General features: G+C 39.9%; 1 protein-coding gene across 2 annotated transcripts in view; it reads left to right on the top strand.

The window, feature by feature from the left end:
- PBX3 (PBX homeobox 3) overlaps positions 1–25,935 on the top strand; it is a 201,479-nt gene that overhangs the window by 130,936 nt on the left and 44,608 nt on the right. For both annotated transcript variants that reach the window (XM_084798857.1, XM_084798856.1), the window contains exon 3: positions 21,172–21,413. In XM_084798857.1, the coding sequence (XP_084654983.1) occupies positions 21,172–21,413 (242 nt within the window). The remainder of the gene's footprint in view (positions 1–21,171; positions 21,414–25,935) is intronic.

Here is a 25,935-nt window from a genome sequence, read left to right as displayed (position 1 = left end):
GCTCACAGAATTTTCATGTGCTTTTTGTCTTACTGGGTCACCGTGGCTGTGCACAGTGGCACTAACACTGGAGGAAGTACAGAAGTCAGTCTGCAGTTGGTGTTTTCATTTTTTTATAGAAAAAAATAGCAGCTTGAGTTCATCTTAGGCTCTGTATAGTTGGACTTTCTGTGCATGTAGCTTCCCACTTACAGGACTGACTTAATCTTCGGATGCGCAAGATACAAAGGGTGCACAGCTAGTTGTTATGGGTATCCCCTGTTCTGTCAGATATTTGAAAATGAAGTCCTGTTGTTCTTGATAGTACATTTTCTTGTCATTTATAATTATATACTTAGAGAATCAAGTCCACTGAGTATTTACAACTCAGTGTTTTGATCAGAATAACTTTTAAACATAACACCAACAGTACAAGAACATTTGGTCAGTGCTTGTCCACAAGATAATATTCTATTAAGACATGATTTGTCAACATGTGTCTCTTTGGCTTTCAGACAGACTAGTTGCCTTTCTGAAACCTACTGTGCTTGTGGGGTAAAGTAAATGCACATCTTTGTAGAAGAATAAATAAAAAGAGCAACCTGAGTCAATAAGCGGGTTCAATTCATGCCTACAGCCATGGCGGACAGCTCATTTTGTAGATGTGGGTGTTTTGTTTACATTTATAATGCAGCTTTATTTAATGCTGACAGATATAGCTTGTGGCAAATGATAGTCAGAATGTATGAGCAGTCATAATGCTTCTGTCTTCTTATAGTGTGCTGCCGAAAATAAGCAGTTCACCTCTGTTTTTATTGAGGAAAGGATATGAGACAGCTATAGCTTCGTGAGGCTATTTATTGAGTTGTTTTACTAGCTGTGAACATGCCGCTTTATAGCAGTTGTGAAAATGGACTTTGCTAGTGTGTGGGAAAGGAAATAACATTGCAGTATACAGGGTAGTAAAAAAATCTCTATAAATAATTTTCAGACTGAGGAATATTCTCATTTAAACAGGCAGAATGGGTTCTGATTTTGACTAGCTGTCAGTCCACTCCTACGTCATGTAGAATTGGTATTAAAGTTTGGAAGGGATTTTTGATAGTCTAACATTTAATTGTGTTGGAACTTAAGGAAAGTTGACACTGTGTGTGTATCTCAGTGTTGCCCAGTGCTGTGACATGGGCTTATGGACAGTGCTACCTGACTCAGGGGTAAAATGGACAGCAGGCTCCATCCATGTCTGTGTGTTAAGGACACATATGTCTATTACAGGGCACAGAGAAATCTGTGTTTACATGCTGTTGCCATGTTTTGCTTACTCACAGACTTCAGATGTGTAAGGAACACACAGCTATATATAACCTTGAATGTACTTATGTTTTGAACCTAAAGACTTACTCATCCTAACTAAGGAAAGGGCCCACTGAGCACAGGATTTGAACTTGCATTTGCGTTCAGCGCTCGGCAGCTGCTCTCATTGCAGGCTACCCCAGGCCACTCAGCCTTGACCACTAGTTCTTGTCCTCCTCTGCTGTGTCTGCCCAAGCCTGTGAAATGCTCTCTGGTAGACAGTTGGTGACTGTCGCCATAATGCTGATGGATATAATACTTTTTATTCTTAAACATAAAAAACATTAAAAAGGTACATATTTGAAGATTTTATGACTTTTCTAGTTTATTCGAATGTTCATCATAGAGCAGTGTAAAGGTATACAAATAATATTTCCATGCATGCAAAATAATTTAGAAAGCCATGTGAGTCTCAGCAGGTGTTTCTTCCATGTCTGTGCTCAAGTTTCTGGGGAGCACTGGGTAGTAAATTGGAAATATCCCTGATATTATGTAGACTGAATTCAGTTTAGCTCTCAGGTAAGGTTTTCCTGGACGCTTAGCATTTTCTGCTCATGTAAATAAAACCCATACCACTTAGATCTTAATTCTTGGTACTTTACAAAGTAAATCAAACTGCTGGAAAGCACTCACTGCTTTTATTAGGCATTTCTGTTTCCACTAAATATATTATAGAGATGCTGTAAAAATGTTCTTATTTCCTTCTCCACTGGCTGATGAAATGGGTTAATCTCTCAATAGAGCTATTTCCTTAATTCACCACCTGTTTTCAAATCCCAAGTAACCGACAAGGTAAGCAGAGAGAATCCTCTGTGTGTGCGTTATATACCTATTCCATACAGAGAAGAACTTAGAATAAAAAATTAAGACAAAATTCTTTCTTAAATTTTTTTTTGTTTTTAAAGAAAAGCCGTTGCACGTTTCTGAAAAGCTGCTGTATTTAAATTATCACTCAGAAGTCCCATTATGCTGCCTACCGGGCATCCTTTCAATGGAAATTTTCAGCTCAAAGGGCATACCTCTACATAAAGTATATTTATTACCCTTTCTAAAAAGTGCTCATTTCCGTTCAAGCATATTGTGATAACATGGTAGAGCTATAACTAACACAAATTTTTACACTTTAAAAAAATTTTAAACAAAAGAGTTGATGTATCCATAGATCTAAGATGTGCTTGGCTGTTATCGTTAGACTGTCTCAACTGTGTATAAGTAATCATTTATTGTTTAAATACAGAAGAGGCTGTAACAAAATGCTGTCAAGAGCCATCACACTCATTAACCTGCAAGCTAATTAGCCTCCTCCTGCCTGATTGCTGACAAGTTCTTCAATCTGAACCCATTGCTGTAGTGTCAGCAGATAAGCACGGAGTGAGGCAGAGGAGGGCTCCATTAGGTGTTTGTGAACAGATCTCTCCAGTAACGCTTTGTTTTTTACACTCTTAACAAATGTTAGAGCATTCATATCCCCAGCCATAATTAAATTGGCAACTCTTAATTACTGTAATTAGTATATTAACTGTTTCCTGTTCACCTATAATTGATTTCAAGAAATTGCATGTAATTTAATGTGATTTAAAAAATTTAATCATTGTGAAAAGAGCTTCAATAGTTAAATGTATATTTAGATACTATTGGAATTTTTAAAAATAAGAATATTTAAATGCAGAAAATGCAGAAGCTTGTCAAATGAAATACATATGGGCTTTATATTCTTTTTTGGGGAGGGTTAGGCTAACATTTCTTAAGTAGGTTGCAAATTAGCATCCGAATGATAGAACATTTTGCAAATACCTCTTAAAGTTTGAATTCATTAATTTGTGGAAGACTAATTTATTTAGAATGGCATCTTGAGGGCAAAAAATATTCATAAGATAGTTTGTTTGTTACACCAATCAAACTTCAGAGCTTTGTTGAGAGTACAGGAAAAACAAGAGTGTTTTGTGGATTACCACAGTGTGAACAGATGAAGCCTTTTTTTTTTTGTTTCCAGAATAATCAGTATTATATCTTTCTGGGAAATTTTTACTTATGCTTTTGATTCAAAATATTTGAATATTTTCAACAAATTAGTGACAACCTTAACTATTCTAAAATGACACAATTGCCAGCACAATGTATTCACATGTCTCTCTAAGAAGCCACATGGTGAAATTTACTGAACTTGTAGTTTCCATGGGGAAGAACTGCTATGGCGGGTATTAGATTGCAATGAGGAAAAGCATCAGAGTTGAGGTGCTTTCCTTAGGTGTGCATGAGTATCAGACATCGCCAGGATACCCATTTACACAACACAGTAAAGAGCCTCAACTCCGTGAGTACCTTTTACCACTGGCCAGATGAACCAAATATTGACTATAGTATTCCTGGCTAGAGAGACGGCTCGCTGTTGAAGGCCCTTGTTCTTCTCCCAGAGGACCTGAGTTCAATTCCCAGCACTCCCAATGAGCGGCTCACAATCATCTGTAACTCCAGCTCCAGGGCATCCAACACCCTCTTCTGTCCTCTAAGACACCTGCCCACACATGCTGTATACTCATACAAGACATACATATACACATAAATAATAAAAATAAAAGAATGGTAGCCTTAAGTAAAAAAGCATTCTAAATGAAATTTAACTATACATAATTCATTTAGTCATTCTTAAAATAATTAAAATGCTAATGTAACATTCCAACTGTCATTCACTTTCATACAATTGTTTTTGTTGTTGTTTTTTAAAGAACTACTTAACACACTAGAAAATACATAATCTCAAAGATAATAAATAGCCTTTAAACGCAAGGGTCCACGCATGCAGGAGTTCTTATTAAAACAGTTTTTTCTGTGGCATTGCTCTCCCTCAGCCAGAAAAGGCAGAAGAGGCTCTTGGGGAGGCATCTCTACACCTGTGGGTCCATCCTCTCAGTTGGGAATGTCTGTCCTCAAAACAAGGACATCATCCCTACCCGTCTTCAGAATGCCCTGCTCCAGGAGGACCACAAACATTCCTCAGAAATGTACAAAGTCTCCTTTGGCAAAAATTAAACTTGAGTTTAAGGAAAGTTGCTGTTATGATTTGAATTAGTTTTGGAAAGTAAATTAAACACATCTAAGGGCCTTTTGATTTTAAAGACCCATTTCAGAGTCACTGGGCTGCGTCCAGTTCATGGTTCGTAGTCTAGTATCTAAAGCGTCCGCATCACATTCTGAACTTGACAAGGAGCCTGTAGAACATGTGGTCCAGCCTTAGGTTTTGCAGGTAGAGAAGTTCTTCAGGGGAGGCCGCCCTACAGAGACCATGTGGCAGCAGTACTGTGTGCGGTCAGCACAGGGGAACTGCAGGTCCTGCCAGGCCTCAGGCTCTAAACGGCACTGATTCAAGCTGTAGTGGCTGATTCTATGATTATCTGTCAATATTTTATATTGAATATTGAAGTTGTTGTAAGTATATAACTTTTGATCAATACGAATTTATTTGTTTAAATAAATACTTTGTTCAAATAGGTGGCAGGATTATATAGCACACTATAAAAGATGTGTAATAAAATAAGAAATGAATTTGCAGCAGAATGGGACAGGCATCCCAAAACAACTCAGGGAAACCCACTTGGACATCAAGAGGTTTTCTAAAAAAACAAAATAAATAAATGGCTTTTTTCCTTTTTCCTTTTTTCTTTTTCTTTTTCTTTCTTTTTTTTTTTTTTTGCCACATGTACTAAATAAAAGAAATATCTGTGGTGCTGAAGTGCTTCTAAAGAATCTAGTTTTATTTCCAAATACTTATGACATGGCATTCTTTTATGTCAGAGATCTAATTTTTTCCCTTATTGTACTTTTTTTTAGATGACAGGACAGTGATGACTGTCAGAAGTAGGGACATGGGGATAGAAGGCTAGCACACAAGCCCACAGCCTCAGAGTGTGCTCGCTAGCGTGCGACTGTAGCATTCTGCCTTAGTTGCCAGAACATAATACTAGCCCCCTCGTCTGCACTTCCTACAGTGAAAGAATCTGAACAGCGACACTTCATTTTACAAAAGACGAAAAAGGAAAGGTACCTTGTCCAAACACTTCATAGGAAGATGCTTGAAGCCTGGCAAGTGTAATATTCCTGTATTGAATGTACCTCTGCGTGTATTTGTGTAGAAGTAACTGGTGTAGGGGCAGTAACGTCTATGAAAAGGTGGAGGTGTTGGTTTGGTAACTCTGTGTTTTGAACTATTAAACCTATGGAAAAGTATTTTTTTAAATATTATAAACTAGAATATTTCTGAATGTTTATAGAAATGGGAGATAACCCAAGGCCAATTTAATTTTAGATTGGGCTTTTGCTTAATGTATTATTCATAGCGTCGTATCATCAGTTAAGCACATCTCTGACAATAAACTTAAAATTCAACTTTAGTAGTACCATCCACCCTAATTTGGGTGAGTGAGATAGTGACCTGATATGATTTATTTTGCCCCTCTATTGTAGATAATTTTGAATAATGGCAGGATAGGTTGTTTGGTGTGCTCTCTTTGTCCCCCTCCCCCCACCCTGCCTCCTATTTTTTTTTTTTAACACTTCACTATTTTTGCTGCGTGACCTGGTTTTGCATTTTTCAGATTCTCTGTTCATCTAATTAGTATGTTCTAGAAAGACCTGGACCACTTATTGCGCAGAGATGTAGCCTGTGGGTATTTAATAAGGAGCTTTCAGTGCTACATTTGCATCTTTTGCTTGGGGTCTGAATAGCGAATCACCTTTCAGATCATTAGGAGCACTGCTGTATTGTTAAAACCAGGCTGCAGTATTCTAATGACAGTTTAGAACTTGAGGCTTCCTGAATAACCCAGGTGACCCCAGTGTAATTGTGTGTAGTGCAGATGACCCTAGGATAAACTGCTGACGGCTTAGTTCATCCACAGTGTGGCCTCTGTGGGCAGGTGGCTTTATACCCACAGAGGCCACATAGAGATGCCTTGGAAAGCATATTAGACCTTGCTAGTTACATGTTTGCTGGCATTATTTATATCATAGTATTGAGCCTCTCAAGACCTGGTACTTCTCAAAAAGAGTATGTTAGATGTGGGATATATTTCAGCAGATAACTAATCATCTTTTCTATGTACCCAAAAACCAAAATGCTTAAAAATGGGCAATTTTACTCCAGTTTTTTCCCTAGATAAGAACAAAATAGGGAGATTGTTCTTTTCAAAGAGTAAATTATAATATATTATTTTCCTAACCAGATAGGAAGAAGTTTAAGTAGTTATTGGAAGTTTAAGTAGTTTTGTAGGTCATTTGACCCTACAAGAAGTATACAATTTTAAAGCTAGAAGAAAGTTTAATTAACATTCTACTTTTGGACATTGGTATTTTCACTAACTTTCTAATCTCCAATCACAGTGATATGTACCTCCCTCGCAGTAATGCCAGGGGACTCAACGGTAGCCAATAACTAAAGTAACTTAAATAACGAGAGAGTGAGAAGTTTCATGTCCTTTAAAGAAATGTTTTTCCCCCCTTCGAGAATAGTAGACTTATAATGGCATTTGCCAGTGAATCATACTTTCTTGATTAATATAAAAACTAAACAAGTTCAGGTGTCTTTACAATTAGTTTTGGGAGATAGCATATGAGTTGAATTAAACTTTTAATAATTATTTAAACATTTCTTTTCTGAAGTAGCTGTTTCTTCAATGAGTCTGAAGTTGCCAAGTCTGGCGTATGTTAATTAGTTCTGCTGACAAGTTATGGGTTTTAATACACTAGGACTCCATAGAGTGGGCACTTGCAGAGGTGTGTAGCGAGAAATCCAGGCCTCACGGTAAACACTCTAGCTAAACCAAGCAGCCCACTTAGGCTTACTTCCACAAGCAATGCGAGAGTGTTATTTTAAAAATAACTGGACAGTAACCGGACAGCTCCGCCTGATAACCTGTCTGTGATGTGTTCATTTTGTCTCATCTTTGTGTTTTTTTTTTTTTTTCTTGTCAGTTTCTGCTCAGGATTTCTACAAACCAACTGTGAAAAGTAGCCACCTGACCTGGCAGGACCCTTGCTTGAGCCCTGACACCTGGTGTTATCTTTGTCTTCCTTGTAATTGCCTTTCCTTCCATCCTTACAGAAAGCCAAATCTGTTTCTTAAAGCAACTGTTTAAAGTCTGTCTTTCAGAGCCAGCTTGTAATAAAACAGAACTTGCAACTTTAATAAATGATCATTTCTTATTTCAGAGAGATTAATGTGAATAAAACCTTTATGCAGAAACTTTTACTGTGAAACCTGAAAACTGGAGAATAGTATGGGACTGAATGCTTAATTGAAGCTGCCCAGTGTACATGCATATGTGGTCATTATGTATACCTAAGGCATCGTGGGAGGCTCGAGGCTTCCTGTGTATGAGAGCAGTGGCCAGTGCCATTCTGCTAAGTAGTTTTGTAGGATTTTCTCTTCCAAGAGGAATTTGTACTCACATTATTGTTTCCTCTGGGATCCTAGACAATGACTCTGTGGTCTGATTCATTAATATTGGTTGTCTTCAGCAGAGAGTATCCAGATTTGACCTGCCAAGTATTAAATTTTTAATGTATTACTAGTTCTTTCACAGAGTAAGGCTTGTCTTTGTTCTTTGTGTTTTTGTACCGTTCAGCTTGAATTAGATACAGTTAATTTGTAGCATCACTAACTATGCCTCGTTTAAAACTCACACAATACACATATAAAATGTTTATTGGTGAGATATAGCAGTGTGAATAGCTACCTTTTTAATATTTGAAAGCGTACATTTCCAAATTTATTTCAAAAAGTGCCAGGGGTGCTATGTGCTATGTACAATAAGTTAATTATTAAGCTATTAGCATTGATGATGTTCAATGTGTATTAGTTAATGTGTTAATGACGTGTTAATTACTGTACATGTTTGTGAAGACCCTTCAGGCTTGTTCTGTGATGCAACGTGTCAACTTGAACCAGACCAAGTAATCTGCAAGGCAGACTGTGACTCTTAGAGTAACACTTGTAAATATAAATTATAAATTACATTATGCTTTTTATTATTCTTTTTCTCCCTGGTCGAATGAATATGTAATCCTTCTGCAATCTGCACCTGTTAGAACCTAGCGCTGTCAGACTCTGTTTTCCCCAAGAGGACTGGAAGAGATTTGTTATGTAGTAACTTACGCTTTGTTTAGCTCTGGCGTTTAGTGTGTGCTTTATGTAGAGTCACGTGCATCCTGAAACATCCTCCTCTTCTTTTTTCTTTTTCGCCTCATCTTCCTTCTCTTTCCCCCCATCTTCCTCCTCTCCCTCCTCTTCTTCCCCACCTCCAGTCGATTTAAGATGAAAACCACACTCAGTCCATTTGCAAGCAGGTAAAAGTGGTCACTATTGCTCGTTGGTATATCTTTGATTCAGTTATGGTGGGCTTGTTGAAATCTTAAAAGATCAGTCATTTGAAAACAAAAGAAATTGGATGGCAATTTCAAACTAAGCGGAGGGCAGAATTTGCATTCTTTTGAGAACATGGGATAATAGGTTTGTCTTCTGTTTCATAAATATGCTTTGTACTTTGAAATGTGAGCTATTTGGACTTTGTTATTGTAGCATTCAGAGTCTTATTTGCCTGCTTTCATCCTTGTCAACATCTTTGGAAAATATACCTGGTGATGGTGATCTCCAAGAGATTTACTTGGAGGGTAACATTAAAATGATAAAATTGTGTTGTGCATACAGTGGCATTTCTTAGTTTTCTTGCTTCAAATTCATTGTTTGAATTTTAAACCAAAAAAAAAAATTTTTTTTTTTTTGAGAGCTCAACTTTCCTAAGGATCTGACAGTGAGGACTTTGTATTTTTACCGTTTTAGCCTCTGCCCGTCCCGCCCTTCAGCCGCATCCTTCTTTTTCCCTCCTTGCCTTGTTTCATTCCCCCAGTTGCCTCAGTTTCATGATGATTAAAGTGGGCGCAGTAATAGCATCTACCTTCAGGATGTCAGCATGGCCAAACGAGGTGATACTGATAGAGTGTCGTGAGCAGTGCCCGGCACGCAGGAAGCTCTTCAGAATGTGCTGAAAATTATTTGGAAGCATTTAATTTCCACAGTTTAACTCCTGAGGACCTGTTAAGTACTTGAGTTTTTGATTTTCAGTCATTATCATTCCAGACCCCACTGTAGGAAAGCACCTTAGTCTTAATGATTCTGTTACTCCAGTGCTGTTGCTATTCATCCTCCTGGAAGCATCCTAATCTTTTTCATTCATCTGAACTTGCTTAGTTCCCTGCAGTATCCTTTTGCCAGAGATTTGTGTGGGTATGGAAGGACACTCTGACTGGGGCTTGGGTCTCTCTGGCAAATATTTGTGTATCTCTTGTTAACAGCCCTGTTGTCCTCCTGTAATGCCCATGCAAAAGGGATTCTAATAAATCTTGTGTTCGGCATCGCACATTGTTTGTTTTAGCTGCCTTCCACTTCATGCTTCTTCCTTTAGGAGCGAGCCATTACGAAAGGTTAGATTCACAGTTAGCAGGCTTTAGCTCTCCCTTTTGAATCAGTGAGGTTGCCGTTTTATTGCTCTCCGACTTACACTTCAGTGATGAGAGTAAACTAGCATCAGATTAAAGGTCAGCAAATCCCATCAAAGAGAGGAATATTAGGGGCAGAGATAGTTGGAGAGGCAGCACACCACTGGGTATTGACAGGGTGATTCCAGGGTATCAGTCAGCAGAGTTATAGCTGCCCAGAGAGCCAGTACAGCTTTAATGAGCCTGTGTGAAGAGGAAGAGGGTGGATTTATGTAGTTCCTCATAATTTTCTGTAGAGACTGTTATTGCAGACATTCTGTGGAGTGTTCTGGTCTTTCATTTAATTCAAAGGTCCTGGAGCTTATCCATCCTCTAAATTCTTTTTTTGTTAGCTCAAATCAACGTTGACATTTCCATGGCTTACCACCTAAAACATCCAGTTCAAAATCGGGTTTCTTTAGGCAATTTTGAAATCTGTAGATCCCTAATATAAATCTGTAGGCATGGTTATTTCCTCCTCAGAGAAGTAGGTTAGTAATGAAGAGTTTTTTCATAACCAGAAAGCAAGGGTAGATGTACATTTACACGTTGCCCTTTGAGGAAGCAAGGGAAGGCGCTGCTTATAATGGCGTGCTTTCCTAAAGGAGCTCAGGGCTCACTCTTAGGCCAGCTTTTCTAATTAATAGTTTGTGTGCCTCAACCTCACCTTTTATGCCCCAGTACCCTCCTAACTGGACAAATTGATGCCCAGGACAGGGGCTTTTTAAAAATTATTCTAACAAGAAATACTGTATTTAATTGGCATTATTTTTAGTTTTACCTTGATTCTGCTGTGTTTGGTAGGAAATGTGGTGTATTTTTTTTTTAAAAAAGAGGAATTAAATTTATATAGAGAGAATGAATATAGTTTAAGAAGTCAAGTGTTTATGGAAAACAAAGACACATAACCTTTGTTTTTGCCCTGGCTGGAGTCTACTCAGGGTCTTGTATGTGCCCAGCAAAGCTGTGCCCCTGAGCTGCGTCCCCACTCTGAGGAAGGACTTTGAATGCCTTTGTTGAAAGTGTTAGTGTTGGACAGGTTGACAGACAGGTTTTTTTTCTTTTTAAGCTAAACTTTAAAAAAATTTTTTTGTACTAGAAAATAGACAGCTTAAAATTTCACTAGTGTTTTATGACTTTGCCAACCCAGCCAGCCACTGTTTGCAGTTTCTATGTACGAATATACTATTTTGACTGTATTTCTGGAAAAATGAGCTATTTGCATTATTCACAGAGATCTGCTTTGAAGAGGCTTTTAAGCACTCTGTGTTCTCCTTGCATGCCATGTGGGTGGCCGCTCTTTTGGAAATCTGCATGCTTTTTAATGGAAAGGAGCAATGGTGTGGTGGTACCACAAGGAGCCCAGTATCTGCTTTGCCGCTCACTGCTGCCTGAGACTGCCCCGCTTACAGCAGCCTGTGGACCCTTAAGCGAGATGCAGAAAAACAGAAGCCATTTCCAGTCATTATTTAGATGCTGTGTTTATATTAAAAAACCCAGTGTACTTTCAAACAAGATCATGTGGCAACTCTAGTAGAGCTCATGTTTTCTATAATCATGTTTTGCTTCACAAAGCCTTTCCAATAAAACCCAGACTGTGTCCTTTATAATAGGACAGATAAAACTTTATGTGTGCTGTTGCACTGGAATGTACGGGGAATGCCAATGACCCTCACGCCATATTTACTAGCACTCTTTCTAAGCACTGCCTGTGCATCAAGATAATTTGGCATTCCAAAAATAACAAAGTGGACGTTCTTTCCTGAAGGGAGAAAAAGGGAACTGGGAGGTATTTACTGTTCATAATCAAGTCAAGTGGATGCAATTTATTAACTCACTTTTGCATTTTTGAGAAATGGAAGATGGCTGCAGCAAGAGAAATAAATACACAGATAAGCATGAGATTCATTATCTGATAGGGCCAGATTCTTACTGCCATGAGGGACGTGTGAGTGACGTGTATTGATCACTTTAAGGTACACAGATGTATTTGTGGTTTTAGAACTCAACTGGAGTCTATCTAGTATTTTCACATGAGTAAATCCATGAATTGAAAATGGACCCTTCTCCCCACTAGTAGTTTCAGACAACACATTTTACATAATACATGGATATGCATGCTTTTTAATACTACCGTTCATTTCATCTGTGAGATAGTTGAGTAAAGTTTCCAAAATACTAATGAAGAGGATATGTAGCCTTGGCCTCATTTTAGCTAATCTTAACAAGAACACTGTGTAGCCATTTTGAACACTTTAATGAGCACATTTGCCGGAAGAGCAGAGGCCTTACTCAGAACAAATCAGCAGCACCGTTTCCCTCCCTGTGCTCTGTCACATGCTCTGCTCAAGGCTCCAGACTTTCTTGAAGGAGCTCACTCCCAGTGAGCAACCCATACGTTTTGTCATCAACAAGTATCAGAGTGCCACTCGACTCCTAGAGGTGATGAGGGAATAAAGTGTGGGCTATAACATTGAGATAGCGAAAAGTAATAGCGCTACATGCTATCAAAATGTGCTGCAGAATAGTGTCACAATCTATGATGAAGAAATTTAATGCAGAAAACTCCTCCAATCTTTAAAAAGGACAAAGTTAACCATGTGACAAATAGTACCAGAAATTAGATAATTCTTAATATTGTAGGGTAGAATTATTTCAGATCACATCTATATTGTTTATATTCATAAGTTGGCATATTGGTAATGTTTCATTTTTATATATTATACTAAGCAGCTCATTCTCTGACTGAGAGATGTAGTATTTCAAGAAAATTATTTTTGGCTCTGTGGTTTGAAGTTACTTATTATTTATTAAGGTGACAGCTGTGTGCCAGGTGCTGTATTAGGCTTTTTATATACTTTATGTCATTTGAACTTCACAATCATTCTTTAAGCTGGTGGAACTGAAAGGACTTCCTATGGTCACAGAGAGGTGATAGGCAGGGTGGGAGGCTAGGCTGCTTTGATCCCAAAGCCGCACTCCCCTATGCTGCAGTTTATTTAAATTATAATTCTAATGCGATTTTTATCTTAACTTTTAAAAATATTCATTTGTTTTTAAATGTGTTTGTGCACACTCACATACACGTATGTATGCACATGTGAGTGTGAGTGTATGCCATGTGTGCACAGGTGCTCTTAGAGGCCAGAAGAGTGCATCCAGTCCTCTAAAGCCAGACTTAGAGGTAGTTGTGAGCTCTCTGGTGCTGAGGACGGAACTCTGAAGGAGCAGAAGGTGCTCTTCATCACTGAGCCATCTCTCCAGCCCCACAATGTGAGTTTTAATCCAGTATTATGATCTACTTCTCTAGGTTTTGATTTAAGAAAGAGAAAACTATAATTAAAGGCATTGAATTTTTAATATATGTCCAGTGTTTTGCCCACATGTACATCTGTGCGCTTTGTGTGAACCTGGGGCCTATGTAGGCCAGAAGAGGCCAGTGACTCTCCTAGAACTGGAATTAAGGGTGCTTGTGAGCCACCATATGTGTGCTGGGAGTCAAACCCAGGCCCTCTAAAGAGCGCTAATATTCTTACCTGCTAAGCCGTCTCTTCAGCCCTGGGATTTAATATGAACCACCACCACCACCACCACCACCACCACAACAACAACAACAACAAACAAACAAACAAACAAAAACAAAAAACTTCCTGTATGAACTTGGGTTCTGTGCTTGCTTAACCTCTTTGGAATTTAGTTTTCTCATTTTTTAAGTTAATGACATCTACCAGGGTAAGATTATTTAAAAATCAAATGAGGGTGCTTATGGAAGATACAAGTGTTGTTTCATGTGTGATATGTGTGTTTAATGCATATTTAAATTTAAATCTGGAGAACTTTTAGGCCAAGAATGAAACTCTAATACCTACAGTTGTTAGATTAACATTAACACTTGTAAAGTAGGAGGTAAATGCTGTCTGTGCCTTGGAAACAAAAGGACAGGAAACATTGCTTTAAGGCAGAACTGTTTTGAATTGTGGTCCCTGAGTCTGGAAGATTTGGTCTTGTAGGCACTTGAGTGTGCAGGGATACAGCCTTGGATCTTCACAGGATGCCCTCTGTGTTAGGGGGGCTGCTTCACAGAGCAGCAGCGCTATCCTGCTCACAGCATGGTGGTGATCTTAACTGACAAGACAGGAAATGAAAGTGCCATGGTGACCTCATTCTGCTGGGAGAAAAGACAAGGGAGCAGAGTGTGGGGCTGTAGAGAGGGATGCTTGCAATCCCAGCCTATGTAAGCTCAGGCTACAAGCGGTGCAGAGTATACAAGGCCTAATTGGTTTTGAGAGCAGTCCAAGTGTGGGCCTCTAACATTTTCTGGTCAGAACATCTTGGACATGTAGCAACTTTAAAAGGCTACCATTGACACATTAGATCATTAAATCATTGGTGACCACAGAGCAGCTAGTCACAAAGACCTATGGGTATTAAGGCATGCTATTATTGTAATTCTGTCTCCCCTGTAGACACACCTGGGTCCTGGAGCACTTTGCTTTCTCTTTAAGTAATATTGTTTTTTCTCCCTTTTAGAATTTAGTTGTCATATTTACCAACTCTAAAAAAAAAAAATCTTCTATAGAGTATTTTGTTTGAACGTCTTGCCTTTTAGATAAAAAGAAAATGGCCCTTTTCCCTTCTGTACCACATGTAGTAATTTCCTTTAAGAGCAGAGCACAGGTAACCCTGGGTGCTAACATGCGTGAGAAGCACGGCCCGTTTCCTCCTCGTCCTTTTTCACTGTCGCAGGCGAGCACAGCGTACTTCATATCTTGCCCTGGCCCCTGTTCTCTTCTTCTGTAGCTGACAGTGCTTATATATCAAGCCTCCAACAAGATGCAGCTCCATTTAACAAAAAAGTGCCTTAAAAATGTAACTCTTCTTCCTGCATTTTCATTGCACAGTCCATCTGCTCCTTCATCTTGGCTGCTCTTCACTCCTCAGTGACAAGGCTCACTCCTTTTTCTTGTCTCTTGAGGCAAGATCTAATTGGCAAGTGGAAAGTCCTCACAATTTGCCTTTGCCAGCGGACAGTAGTTTCAGCTTTTTCTGTAAACATTTGGTTAAAGTAAGCTTGAAGGTTAAAGAGAAGCGCAGTGAAACGGAAGGGCACAAGGAGTCTTTTCCTGCAGGGTGAAGAAAGGTTTTAAAGAGACTGAATTACATCGTGGTCTTGTAGTGAGGCTGATACCTTTGATGGTTCCAAACAGAATTTGCTTGCCATTATCTCAAGGTTACCTCTTGTGTAAAATATTCTATTGTTTCTGGTTAAAATTTATCTGAGCATGTGGTGTGGCTGGGCTGGTGGGTTAGTCAGGGAGAAGAGATTTTCACCTGTCCTCTGTGCTGCCCTGTGCATTGCTGGGGGCGTGCAGAAACACCGGAGTCATAGCCTTGGGAGTTCCCCTGGCAGAGAAAAACGCTGGTGATTCAAGAAATGCCTTTAAGTGGTTTCCCTCCCCTCATTTAAAGTGCGTCTGTGCAACTGCAGGAAAATAACAACTAGGTTCTGCCCAGGAGTCTAGTACCTGCACAGACCAAGATACTAATAATGTCATTATGGCATCTAGCCTCTCTCCGTCGAACCTCTCATAAAGGTCATTAGCTGCCGGCGTTTGTGAGTGAGATGGCTCTGCAGCCAGTGCACAGAGGAAAGTTATCAGTGCTGTGTGGTAGAGACAGGCATTCTGCCAACAGCTTTATAATGAAGGAGAAATGTAATAAAGCAACAGATTGACAGTTTATGTGTTGAAAGTGAAGGAAATGGAGGTGTGGAGAAGCATTATGGGGAATCTTTCTAGTCATATCTTCAATTTAACCATCAGGGGAAATGCTTCAAAATCTTAGATTTATGAATTTCTAGTAAGCAGTTTCCCAGCATGTAAACAAACCTCAGTGGGCTGTTTTAGGAAGGTAGATTTGGGCAGTGAAGTAATCATTTTTATTCCTCTGATTTTCCAAATAGAAATGGACATATATGATAAAAATGTCAGCCACACTCTCCACGTCAGGGCCCTAACAGGATTACATGTCAGTTCTTAATGTCTCGCTCTGTTTTCCTTTGCCATGAATGGCTGCATTATTGCGCACAGGAACTTCACTGTAATATATGGTAAGAGACAAGTAGCTCTTTATGGCCAGTGATTATTCGGTTTGAATGAAACCTGTGATTTATGTCCATTTAACTGAAAAGCCTTGTAAATTCCCAGTGCTGCATTTTTCCTCAATAGAGAATGAGTCAAGCGAAAGTGACAACTAGGTTGGCGTGGAAATGTGCAGTGCATTGCCGTGTTATATTTAATATACCTGACATGAAAAACGTGCACACACCACACAGCCACCTTAAACAGGAGTGGAAGTGACATTAGCTTGTAATATGACTGCCATATTCAGTGAATTAGACACTAACGTGGACTTAAAAGGAGGTTGGTTTGGAGTGGGCGTGGAGTGGTCATTGGGGCCAAGGGTTGAGCTAGGCAGCTAGATTCTGCCATTTGTTCATAGTATTTTAAGAATTAGCTGTTTTTCTTTTGGTATCAGTGAAAGAGTATGAGCCTTCCTTTCCTTTATGAGCCTCATCTCAAGCACAAGTGTTATTTCAGGAAACTGTGGCTGCTCAGTTTGCCCCTCCCCTAGCATCCTTCCTTTTCCTCTCTTGTTCTCTCCTTTTCTCCTCCCCTCCCTTCCCCTCCCCTCCCCTCCCCTCCCCTCTCCTCCCCTCTCCCCTCCCCTTTACTGCTCCATTTCCTTCTCATTTAGGAATCAGCCTTCAGTGGCTTGGCGCCTCGGTGCTGTCTCTAGTCTACCCACTGAGTGTTTCTCTTGAGGACCACAGCCTCTCACCCTCCCCGCTCATCCCACAACTCCCAAGTCTCCTTTAGTCAGTGTCTTTCTCTACTCTATTTCCAGGTTATGTGAATTTTTCACAAATTAAAGAAATAATAATGGTTTCAAATGGAATCTTAAAATAATTGGTTGGTGACATAATTCTATCTCTAGGCCTTCCGTGTCATATTTTAACAGTTCTCTTAAGGTTTCAGGCAGGAAACCCCCCCCCCCCCCCCCCCCCCCCGTGTTTGGAGAGAAAGGGAGCAGTGTATTTATATTAATCATCATAATTTGGCTTGATTTCTTAAATGGCTTGAAATTATAAATGGAGTTGGTATTGTCACTAGTCAGGGTCATAACTTCTGACCACAGTCCTGCTTCTTACATGATAGACACAAAATGAAATCTGGAAAATTATAAGACCAGCTGGAAACGCTAGAATTGTTAGTTGTTTTAAAGCCTCAAGAATTCAAGTTGTGTTGAAAATATCTGATCTGGCTTTGTTTACGCGATTTGGCTAAACTATTTTCCTCTGAACTACATTTGTGGCCTGAAAGTCAAATGAACCAAAAACAAGTGTGTCAGAACAAAATACAGAGACTTCATGTGCCAACCTTTGTGTATAATTAGGAGTCTTGGTTTATTTTCTGCTCATTAGGGAAGAAAACCAAGTTTCCACAATAATGTTTCATTTCTTGGCAAATAACATACTTTTTTTTTTTTTTAACAAAAAGTGTTTTCCTCACTTTTCTTCATCACTGTTGTAGAGTTATGGATGGAGATGCTGTAGGGCAGGACCTTAATGTGACTCCCAGTGTGTAAATGACATGTCTGCTGCTGCTGTGATCTGAAGCCACTCCAGGCCTGGATGAACAGAGGTTACTCGGGGTCCAGTAGCTTTGGTCCCTGAAAAGAGTAAGCCGTAAAGCTTAGTTAGGGAACTGAGTTTGTGCCTTCCCCTCTCAGGTCAAGCCTTTTTGTGCATAGTGTTGTGCTGCTGGAGGCCAGCCCTGCACAATCCAGCCGATGCAGATTCCTAATCTGCTTATTTATAATTCAAAAGCTCGCCTATATATTAATGAACCCTTAATGAGCTGTTGAAAATGCCTGAATTACAGTCAGATTATTGAACTGAAACAGCCCCGTAATCATACCATTTGAGTGGGCTGTAGGTACTTTTCACATCTGCAGCTTAGTATTGTGAAGGGTGTGTGTGTATTTGGAGAAAGCTTTATAATAATTTTGACCCGTAATTTATTTATTGCCCTCAGATGCAGTTGTCTATGCAGATGCTCTCTCCCATTATCTGTGGGGCAGGTGCACAGTGTGTTGAAAGACAGCTAATTAGGATTTGCTGAAAGATATGCAAAAACTGTGGACTTATAACAAAGCCAAGTTCATTGTTAAACAATGTTTTACTGTGTTTGTATGATTTGTCTGGATCTTGTGGATACAGAAATGAATGGCATGGCTATAAGTAGACTAAACGGAGTTTGGAGTTTATGCTTTGTTTTTTGCCTCTAACACAACACAACAAGACAAAGCTTAACAATGGTGTGATAACCAAAAGCCTTGATGTAAACCTTATAAAGCTATTTATATGTTCCAGGATATGCATGTTTTGAATAGCAGATTTTAAATGGTTGTTTCACTAAGTTTCGGTGTGAAGTTACCAGGGCCTTTTGATGCCATGGCCTGACTTATTCTGGCCTTTGCAAATTAAAATGTTCAGTAGGTGCCCAGAGGAGTGGGTGTTGTGACTGGAAGCCATATGTGCCCCAAGGAGGTTAGAGAACCTAGTAACAATGGAGAAGTAGGAAGGGTGAGAAACCAAATGATGACTTAAGTAAAGAAAGACATATATATATTCAAACTGAAAATAACTTTAGATATCAGGCATTGCTACTTAGGCATCCCATGATCATTACTTTGCTTAGTAGAGAAAATATATCCCTTTTTTTTCAAACTTTAGTTTTGAAAATGACTTCATTATTGATAAATAGCCTTCTCAGTGCTGCCTAACTACACAACACTCCTCAGTCCTTTTTATTCACAGGATATGAAGTTTCTGTTAGGAAACATTTTTTTTCCTCATGGGATTTGATGCACATAATTTAGAAAGTAAATAAAGAAGGTTTTCATTACAAATTTTTTCTTGCTCTTGAGGCAAGCACATGTTGATTTACTTATGGTTTTAGGAAGCAGGCATTGTAAGATAGTGTTATAGCTGTTACAATATGTACTTATAATTTTTCTGTGTTCACTGCTGCTGAGCCTCCTAGTAGCACAGGGGTGGTTGTCCATATGCAATACTAAGGGTTATTGGACTGCCACAGGTACCTAGTCACTCTGTGCCTTTTGCATTCCTGATGACTTTTCTTCTCTTTCATGGTCTGCTTCCCCGGTGTATTAGTCAGTGAGCATCTACTCCTGCCTGCCACACTCAAAGAGGTGTAATAATTTTAGCTCTGGCTATTGGTGTACTGTTAAAGAGCCTTACCACTTGCCATGAGGAGAAGATCAGTGTGTAAATGCAAAGGGGAAATTAGAGCCCTTTCAGAACCTTGAAGGCATATTTAAAAAGCAAAGCAAAATAAAACACATTTGCAACCAAGTATGGTGGCTCATACCTGTAAGTAATCCCAACCTCAGGAGGAAGAGACGCGGGTGGGGAGGATGGGGCGATCAGTCATGCCAAATAAAGTTGACTTAAAACAGAAGTGTAAAGAGCATAACTTGATTTAAAAATTAAACAGAGCTGGAAGTGCAAGAGGGAGTCACCCAGTGAGCTCACCCACGACAAGGCATGGAGGATGAGGTGTGTGAGCCAGGAGTGGGTCCCAGTCATAAGGTCTTAAGGTCTGAAACAGTTCAGTGAATCAGGAGGGAGAAAGGAAAAGATGCTAAGTTGAAAACACCAGCTTAGCCAGTACGGAGCAGTTCTAGAACAATGTGAAGTGGTTCTTTCTAGTCCCCCAGTAACTAGCAAATACATGCTTGTCTTCTTTGCTATCAGCAATGACATGTTCCTAGAGATTTTAGCTTAAAAGGTTATCTGAATTTTGGTTTCTATAAATGAATTTATTGCCTTCATATGTTATAATTTTTAGATCTTATTTGTCCCTGAACAGGCAACAGATATAATTTTAAATTATGGTGACTTATTTGTATTAGTCAGTTGAAATTATTTTTAAACAAAAGTGACATCTTTAAAATGTGTGGGAGGAGGAAAACAAAGCTGTGCATTTGAGCTAAGGTAACCAAGAACTCTTGTCATGCTGTGAGTATAATTCAGGGCGTCTGTGGATGAAGTCTGTTCGTAAAAGAATTGATGGTACGTGTAGGTTAGCATATGAAATCTCAGAGCTGGTGATCAGTTGAGTACTTGGCAGCTTATAGATGTTACTGTCATGTAAGTTACACCAGACAGAGTGTGTGCTACTGTGGATAAACAACAGGCACACATGCGAGAAGCAGAATCCAAATGCAAACGTGAGGTGCCAGCTCCCTCCTCCCCATGGCTTGTAACCAGTGTGGGGAACCTGCTTCTGAACAGACTTACAGAGGTTAATTGGGCTGGGATAGTTTAGATTGTGTTACACATTAATGAAAATGCTGATTTTGAGCTGTCATGACTCCAGTGCTTTTTATACCATGATAATTATTTTAAAACTTTGTCTTCTGTGTTGTTGAAAACATGTTGGCTGAAAGCCTGTGTGACCTGATTAAACCCATGAGTTGTCAGCTGTGATCTATAGTACTCAGAAGAGGTTGCTGACTGGCATCACTTGGAGGTTCTTGATTTAAAAGCAGAATGAGAGTGATGCTACTGTGCCCAGCACTCAATTGCTATGTCAGTGGTACATTTTAAACTGTGGTTGGTGTCCTTGTGCAGTCTGCTGGCCTGTGCCTAACAATACCCTTTTAATATGTATTTAAGACTAGCTAATCACTCGTATTGGAAGTATTTTGTTTTTAAGATTGCATGATAGAAAGCCATCTAGTCCTGCTTGTTTCCCAATTTTTGAGACAGCTTATAAATTAAAACCATTTTATGAGAATTTTTAATTCTATTTCTCTTGACTGTGCAGAGAGACAGATTAAGCATACTTTTATGAGTTTGTGCCTCTGCATTATTTTCTTCTTCCTAGTCCCCCTTTTTCTACCTTATACATAAATCATTTAAATCTGAAGTTTGGATAAGCAGAATGAATATTCTAAGAATAAGTCAGGCTTACTGCTTTCTAAGAGTCCAAGTAGGGGTTGCACCATGAAGGGGTGTGTTAGGAGCCCTAGGGTGCATGGAAATGTGTTTTGAAAGCAATTCTCACAGTCAGGCTTGTTTATCAAATGTGAGCAATGAAGCTCTCAGCATGAATTGTAGTACACTGATATTGTTTGATCATTTTCTCAAATAAACAAAATACTCACACTGTTTGTCCTCTGTCTCTCGCTTCTTCTCTCTGTCTTTCTCTTTCCTTGAAGGTCTCAGCATCAGAGGAGCCCAGGAGGAAGACCCTCCCGACCCCCAGCTAATGAGACTGGACAATATGCTTTTGGCAGAAGGGGTTTCAGGTCCTGAGAAAGGTGGGGGATCGGCGGCAGCAGCTGCAGCCGCGGCAGCCTCTGGAGGTTCTTCAGATAACTCTATTGAACACTCAGATTACAGAGCAAAATTGACCCAGATCAGACAAATCTATCACACAGAACTGGAGAAATATGAACAGGTCAGCAGCCGCCACTCTCAGCCCTGCACAAACCCTCTATTGCTCTTCTACTAGACCGTACTAACCAATTCCGAGGGCCATGAGGGGTAGGTGTTAACACTTAGTCTAAAATAAGCAAAGATGCTGTATGTGCCAAACCAAGGGAGTTGTGGGAGCCATGAAATGAAGATGCTGTGAGCCCCTGGGGACAAAGCTAGCCCTCATATCCGTGTGTGCGCGCGCCATTCATTCCTCGCATCCATGGTTCCTAACTACCACGCCCGTGAGCCCTTCGTTCTTGCTCACCTCACCCTTGCTGCCCTCAGAGCTCTGTAGATCTGCACTGGCTTTGCTCCTAACCTTTAACAACTTGTGAAAAAGGAAGCAGCATTGCATAGTGAGCTTTTTGGCCTTGCACACTGAGTTCTACGATCCTCCTAGGAGTGACTTCTGTGGACGGAGCTGGAGTATGTATAAGGAGCATTGCGGTCATCTGAGGGTGAGGCCTCCTTGCTAACTGTGATTCTTCCAGGAAAGGGCAGACCAGGCAGTGTGCTAAACTCCTGATCACAAAGAATAAGGATTAAATTTTTTCTCAGAAAATTTAGTAGCCCTACTTCATTGAGCATCAGGTGTCTTTGAGTTTAAGCTCTGTCCTTGTACTATGTGCCAACAACAGAAAGTCATATTGCTAATCCAGTTCTAAGTAAGTGATTCCTAGATTCAATGTAACATGAGAGTATGTGGGTAGTCAGTGTCAACATATTTAAGTTAGTAATTTAAAGCTAAAGTCCTTAGATTACGGACTTCTCACTTAAAATGGATTCTCATTTGAAAGGTCTTTAGAAGATCCACTATAATGTCAACTTTTGAACATAAACAAAAATGAAGAGATCAGTTGGGTTGAATCCTGCAAAGTTGTCATATTTGGCTGGGAATGGTGGCGCACACCTATTATCTCACCCCTCAGGAGGCAGAGGCAGGTGGATCGCTGTGAGTTCAAGGCCAGCCTGGTCTACAGAGTGAATCCAGAACAGCCAAGGCCACACAGAGAAACCCTGTCTCGGGCCAGGGGATAAAAAGAAAAAGATGCCATATTTGGGGGTCAAAGCAGTAAGCTGGTGCAGTGCTTGTCTCTAGTCTCAGCTACTGGGGAGGCTGAGGCAAGGCAGTGGCTTCTGAGCAGGAGCTTAAGCCCAGTCTGGTCAGCAAAGCTAGAGCACTGTCTCAGGCATAAAAACAGCAGCGCTTCATAGAGGTGATGTCATAGAGTTGTTGCCCAGATAAACACTCCGCATTCTGCCAGGCTCAGCTGTCTTTCCCCTTCACCATTTTATTTAATTTCACCCATTACTCGTAATTCCTATACACTTTAGTGGGAACTCTCTGTGTGTTTGTTGGGTGGATGGGTGTTTCTGGTGACTTTTCCTTTCCTTAAGTTTAAAAAAAAAAGTTTAAGAACAGTTTTAGGTTCACAGCAGTATTAGCTCAACAATGTCTCCCATGCTCCCTGTGCTAGAGAGGCCTGTTTGTTCCAGCTCCTGAGCCAGCATGGACACAGCAGCAGCCAGGGTTCACACTCTGTTATGGAGCTCTCCTGGTCTCAGTCTGTGTACTTGGCCAGATGTGCATGCTTACAGCACCTGAACGTTTCCACTGCCCTAACCATCCTTGTTGTGCAGTCTGTCTCTGTCTTCCTGTCTCTCTCCCCCTCTTTCTCCCTCTCCCCTTCTCTGTCCCTCTTCCCTTCCTCCCCTCTTCCTCTTCCCTTTCCCCCCTTCACTCCTACTCCATTGATTTCTAGAAACCACTCTTTGGTTTTAGTACTGATTTTTCAGCTTCAGTTGTACGTGTTGCCCCCCTCCCCCTCCTTTCCTTACATTCTGAGAATGATGGTATTAAACAAATGCTACATCTTTATCTCAGAGGTGAGTGTTTTGAGGAAGAGTAGAAAGATATGCACAGTTTATGTTAAAATGAAGTCCAAATTAATATTATAAAATTTTCTATTTTCTGGGAAAGACCTTCTGGGATTCAAAACTATGTTTTATTTGCAAAGATACATTTTGGTAGAGAATGTTCAGATAAGAACTTTGGAAAAATTATTGTGTATATGTATGAAAAAATGCAGATTTCTGATTTGACATGAATAATTGAGAATAAACAAAATAAGTCATGGTTGAAAGGTTGCCCTGAGCATAAACAGTAGAAAATGTTCTAATTTGTAGTGTACTCCTAATTGCATAACTTTATGTTAAATAGATCTATGCATATTTACCAGGCAACTGCCACCTTGCATTGATTATTGGAGCCAAATGGTGTCACTGTTCCTGGTCATTCTTGACTGTGCTGTCACAGTACTCTTTCTTCACATCAGACTTACTACTTCATCCAGATGGCCCTGTTAGGACTTGGGTGGAGCTGGCATCAGTGGGAGGCCAGGGCTCAAGCAGTCTTATCTTAGAAATTCCTGAAATTTGTTTCAAGAAACTTCAGTAACTTCAGTGCCTGTTAACTAATACCACACTCAGCTCACTGTGTGTCTGTGTGTGTGTGTGTTGCCTTAAAATGCGCATTATACACAAGTTCTACATAAATTAATTATTGCATTGGCGCTAAGTAGAAAATTTGAGAAATACCAAATTTAAATGTTACAATGGATCATATTTCTATAGTTAGCGGCTTCATAGATATTTTAATGTATATTTCCTCGTTTTTAACATGTTCAGAAGGACACGTATAGACATGTGGGATCTGGACAGCGCTGTGGACAGACAAGGTTATGATGAAGTGTTCATAGATCTAGCAGAACTGTAGTTAACACACTTTGCCCTGTAGGTTCTCAGCTGCTTGCTGATGACGTAGTGGTGTTTAACCTCTTGAGTTGTCTTTTGACAGCCTTAGAGAGCTGCGTATCTGCCAGTGCTGTTTTACAGGAAGAGATTTTCCTCTGTGTAGACACAGGAACAAGGGACTTTGGTTACTTGAGTGGCTAAATAAAGTTAGCCGAGGAGAAAGAGTAGCGTTTCTAAAATAGATAGTGTTGCATTTCCATTTTCTAGATGAGCTGATGGTCCAGTGCCACACACCAGTGTCAGAATCAGGCGTCAGATCAGTCCCTGATCCTAGGCCATCCTTGTCTATTGAGTTTTATTGTTTCATACAAAGAAATGGAAAATAATGCAGGTTATCATATTCAGGCATCCTCAGATTGACCATGTTGGTTTGTGTTTAAAGTGGGAAAAGAAACAGATGAAAACAAGGATCTTAAAGACTTTGCAAAAATTATGTTTTCTTCTTAAAAGTGATCATGGGAATGCTGAATGACAGAACGTTTATCAGGAACTAGGAAGACCATGTGCGGAGGCTTTGTTGGAAGATTCTGTGAGTCTCAAAGAAATAAACTACACCAGAGTCTTAAGCGGTATTTACTCGGCTGTGTTTTTGCAATGAAGCTGTAATGAAAATGTATCTGAAGCCTGTTCAGATTTAGATTGCCATAAAATTAACAAACATCACCACTGCAGTAAATTAAAGAACCTTACAAGTTACAGGCGCAGCCACACTCACAGTGAGCAGGCTAGAGCTACAGCAGGAGCAAAATCACATCTAAGCTGCAGGGCTCAGCTTTACATATGAGGGATGGATTCTCTTTAGAATTCTATTCTTTCCCCTCCAGAAAATGTTCTTTGACCAAACGTATGTATTTCATAGACTCAGAGATTTGATGGTTCTTGGAATTTTCATCTAACTTCACATATAAATGTTTCTGAAATATTACACACTGACTGTGTGGTATAGGGAGGTTTTTAATATTACCATCACCCAACAGGAAACAATACCATCCTACCTTGGTCTTGTTGATCTGACATCCATGTGGGATGTGGTAGTGTCCCAAGGCTTGCCGCAAACCCCTTGCAAGACTTCGTCGTGAGTTTATTGCTTTCTTCTAGTTGAGAGACAAGCCTTCATCTTCTTGATTGGCTGCAATTCTTGGAAAATGCCTTTACTGTATTTTCCAAGTGTGTTCCTGTGACGAGAGGCCCAGCTGTTAGACTAGATGAGGTCTGAGTGAACTGAAGCCGTGGATGCTAGCCAGTCTTGTTTGTAAGAACTGCCTTGACGCTCTCAGATGAGCTTGCTCTCTTGGTTTCTCTACTTGCTACCAAAAGGGAATGGACACACTGGTTTTTGCAAATGAGATTTGACCTCAGCGTTTGTCCTCAGTTGAGGAGGAGAAGATATATCATGCTCGATGCAGCTCTCCCACTCTGCGTGTAGCAGAAGAAATGCTTGTATACAGGCAATTCATGCTGTAATTTACAGCTGCTATAATAGAGATGACACATTGAAAGCTATCTACTATAATTATATTGAAATACATTTTTGCCAAAGGCAAAAGTAGTGTAAGGTTCCCAACCCTTCTTAAGCATCTGGAAACCTGCTCTTTGAATGCATCCCAAATCCACTAACGCACCAGAACCAGACGTTAACTCTGAATGTGCTCAAATCCAGTACTGTTTTGCAATAACAAAGACTACAA

Source organism: Acomys minous (assembly GCF_964271855.1).
Source record: "Acomys minous genome assembly, chromosome: 10".
NCBI classification, from domain to species: Eukaryota; Metazoa; Chordata; class Mammalia; order Rodentia; family Muridae; genus Acomys; species Acomys minous.
The sequence above is the reverse complement of the archived record's forward strand: the minus strand, read 5'-3'. Positions and strand labels throughout refer to the sequence as shown.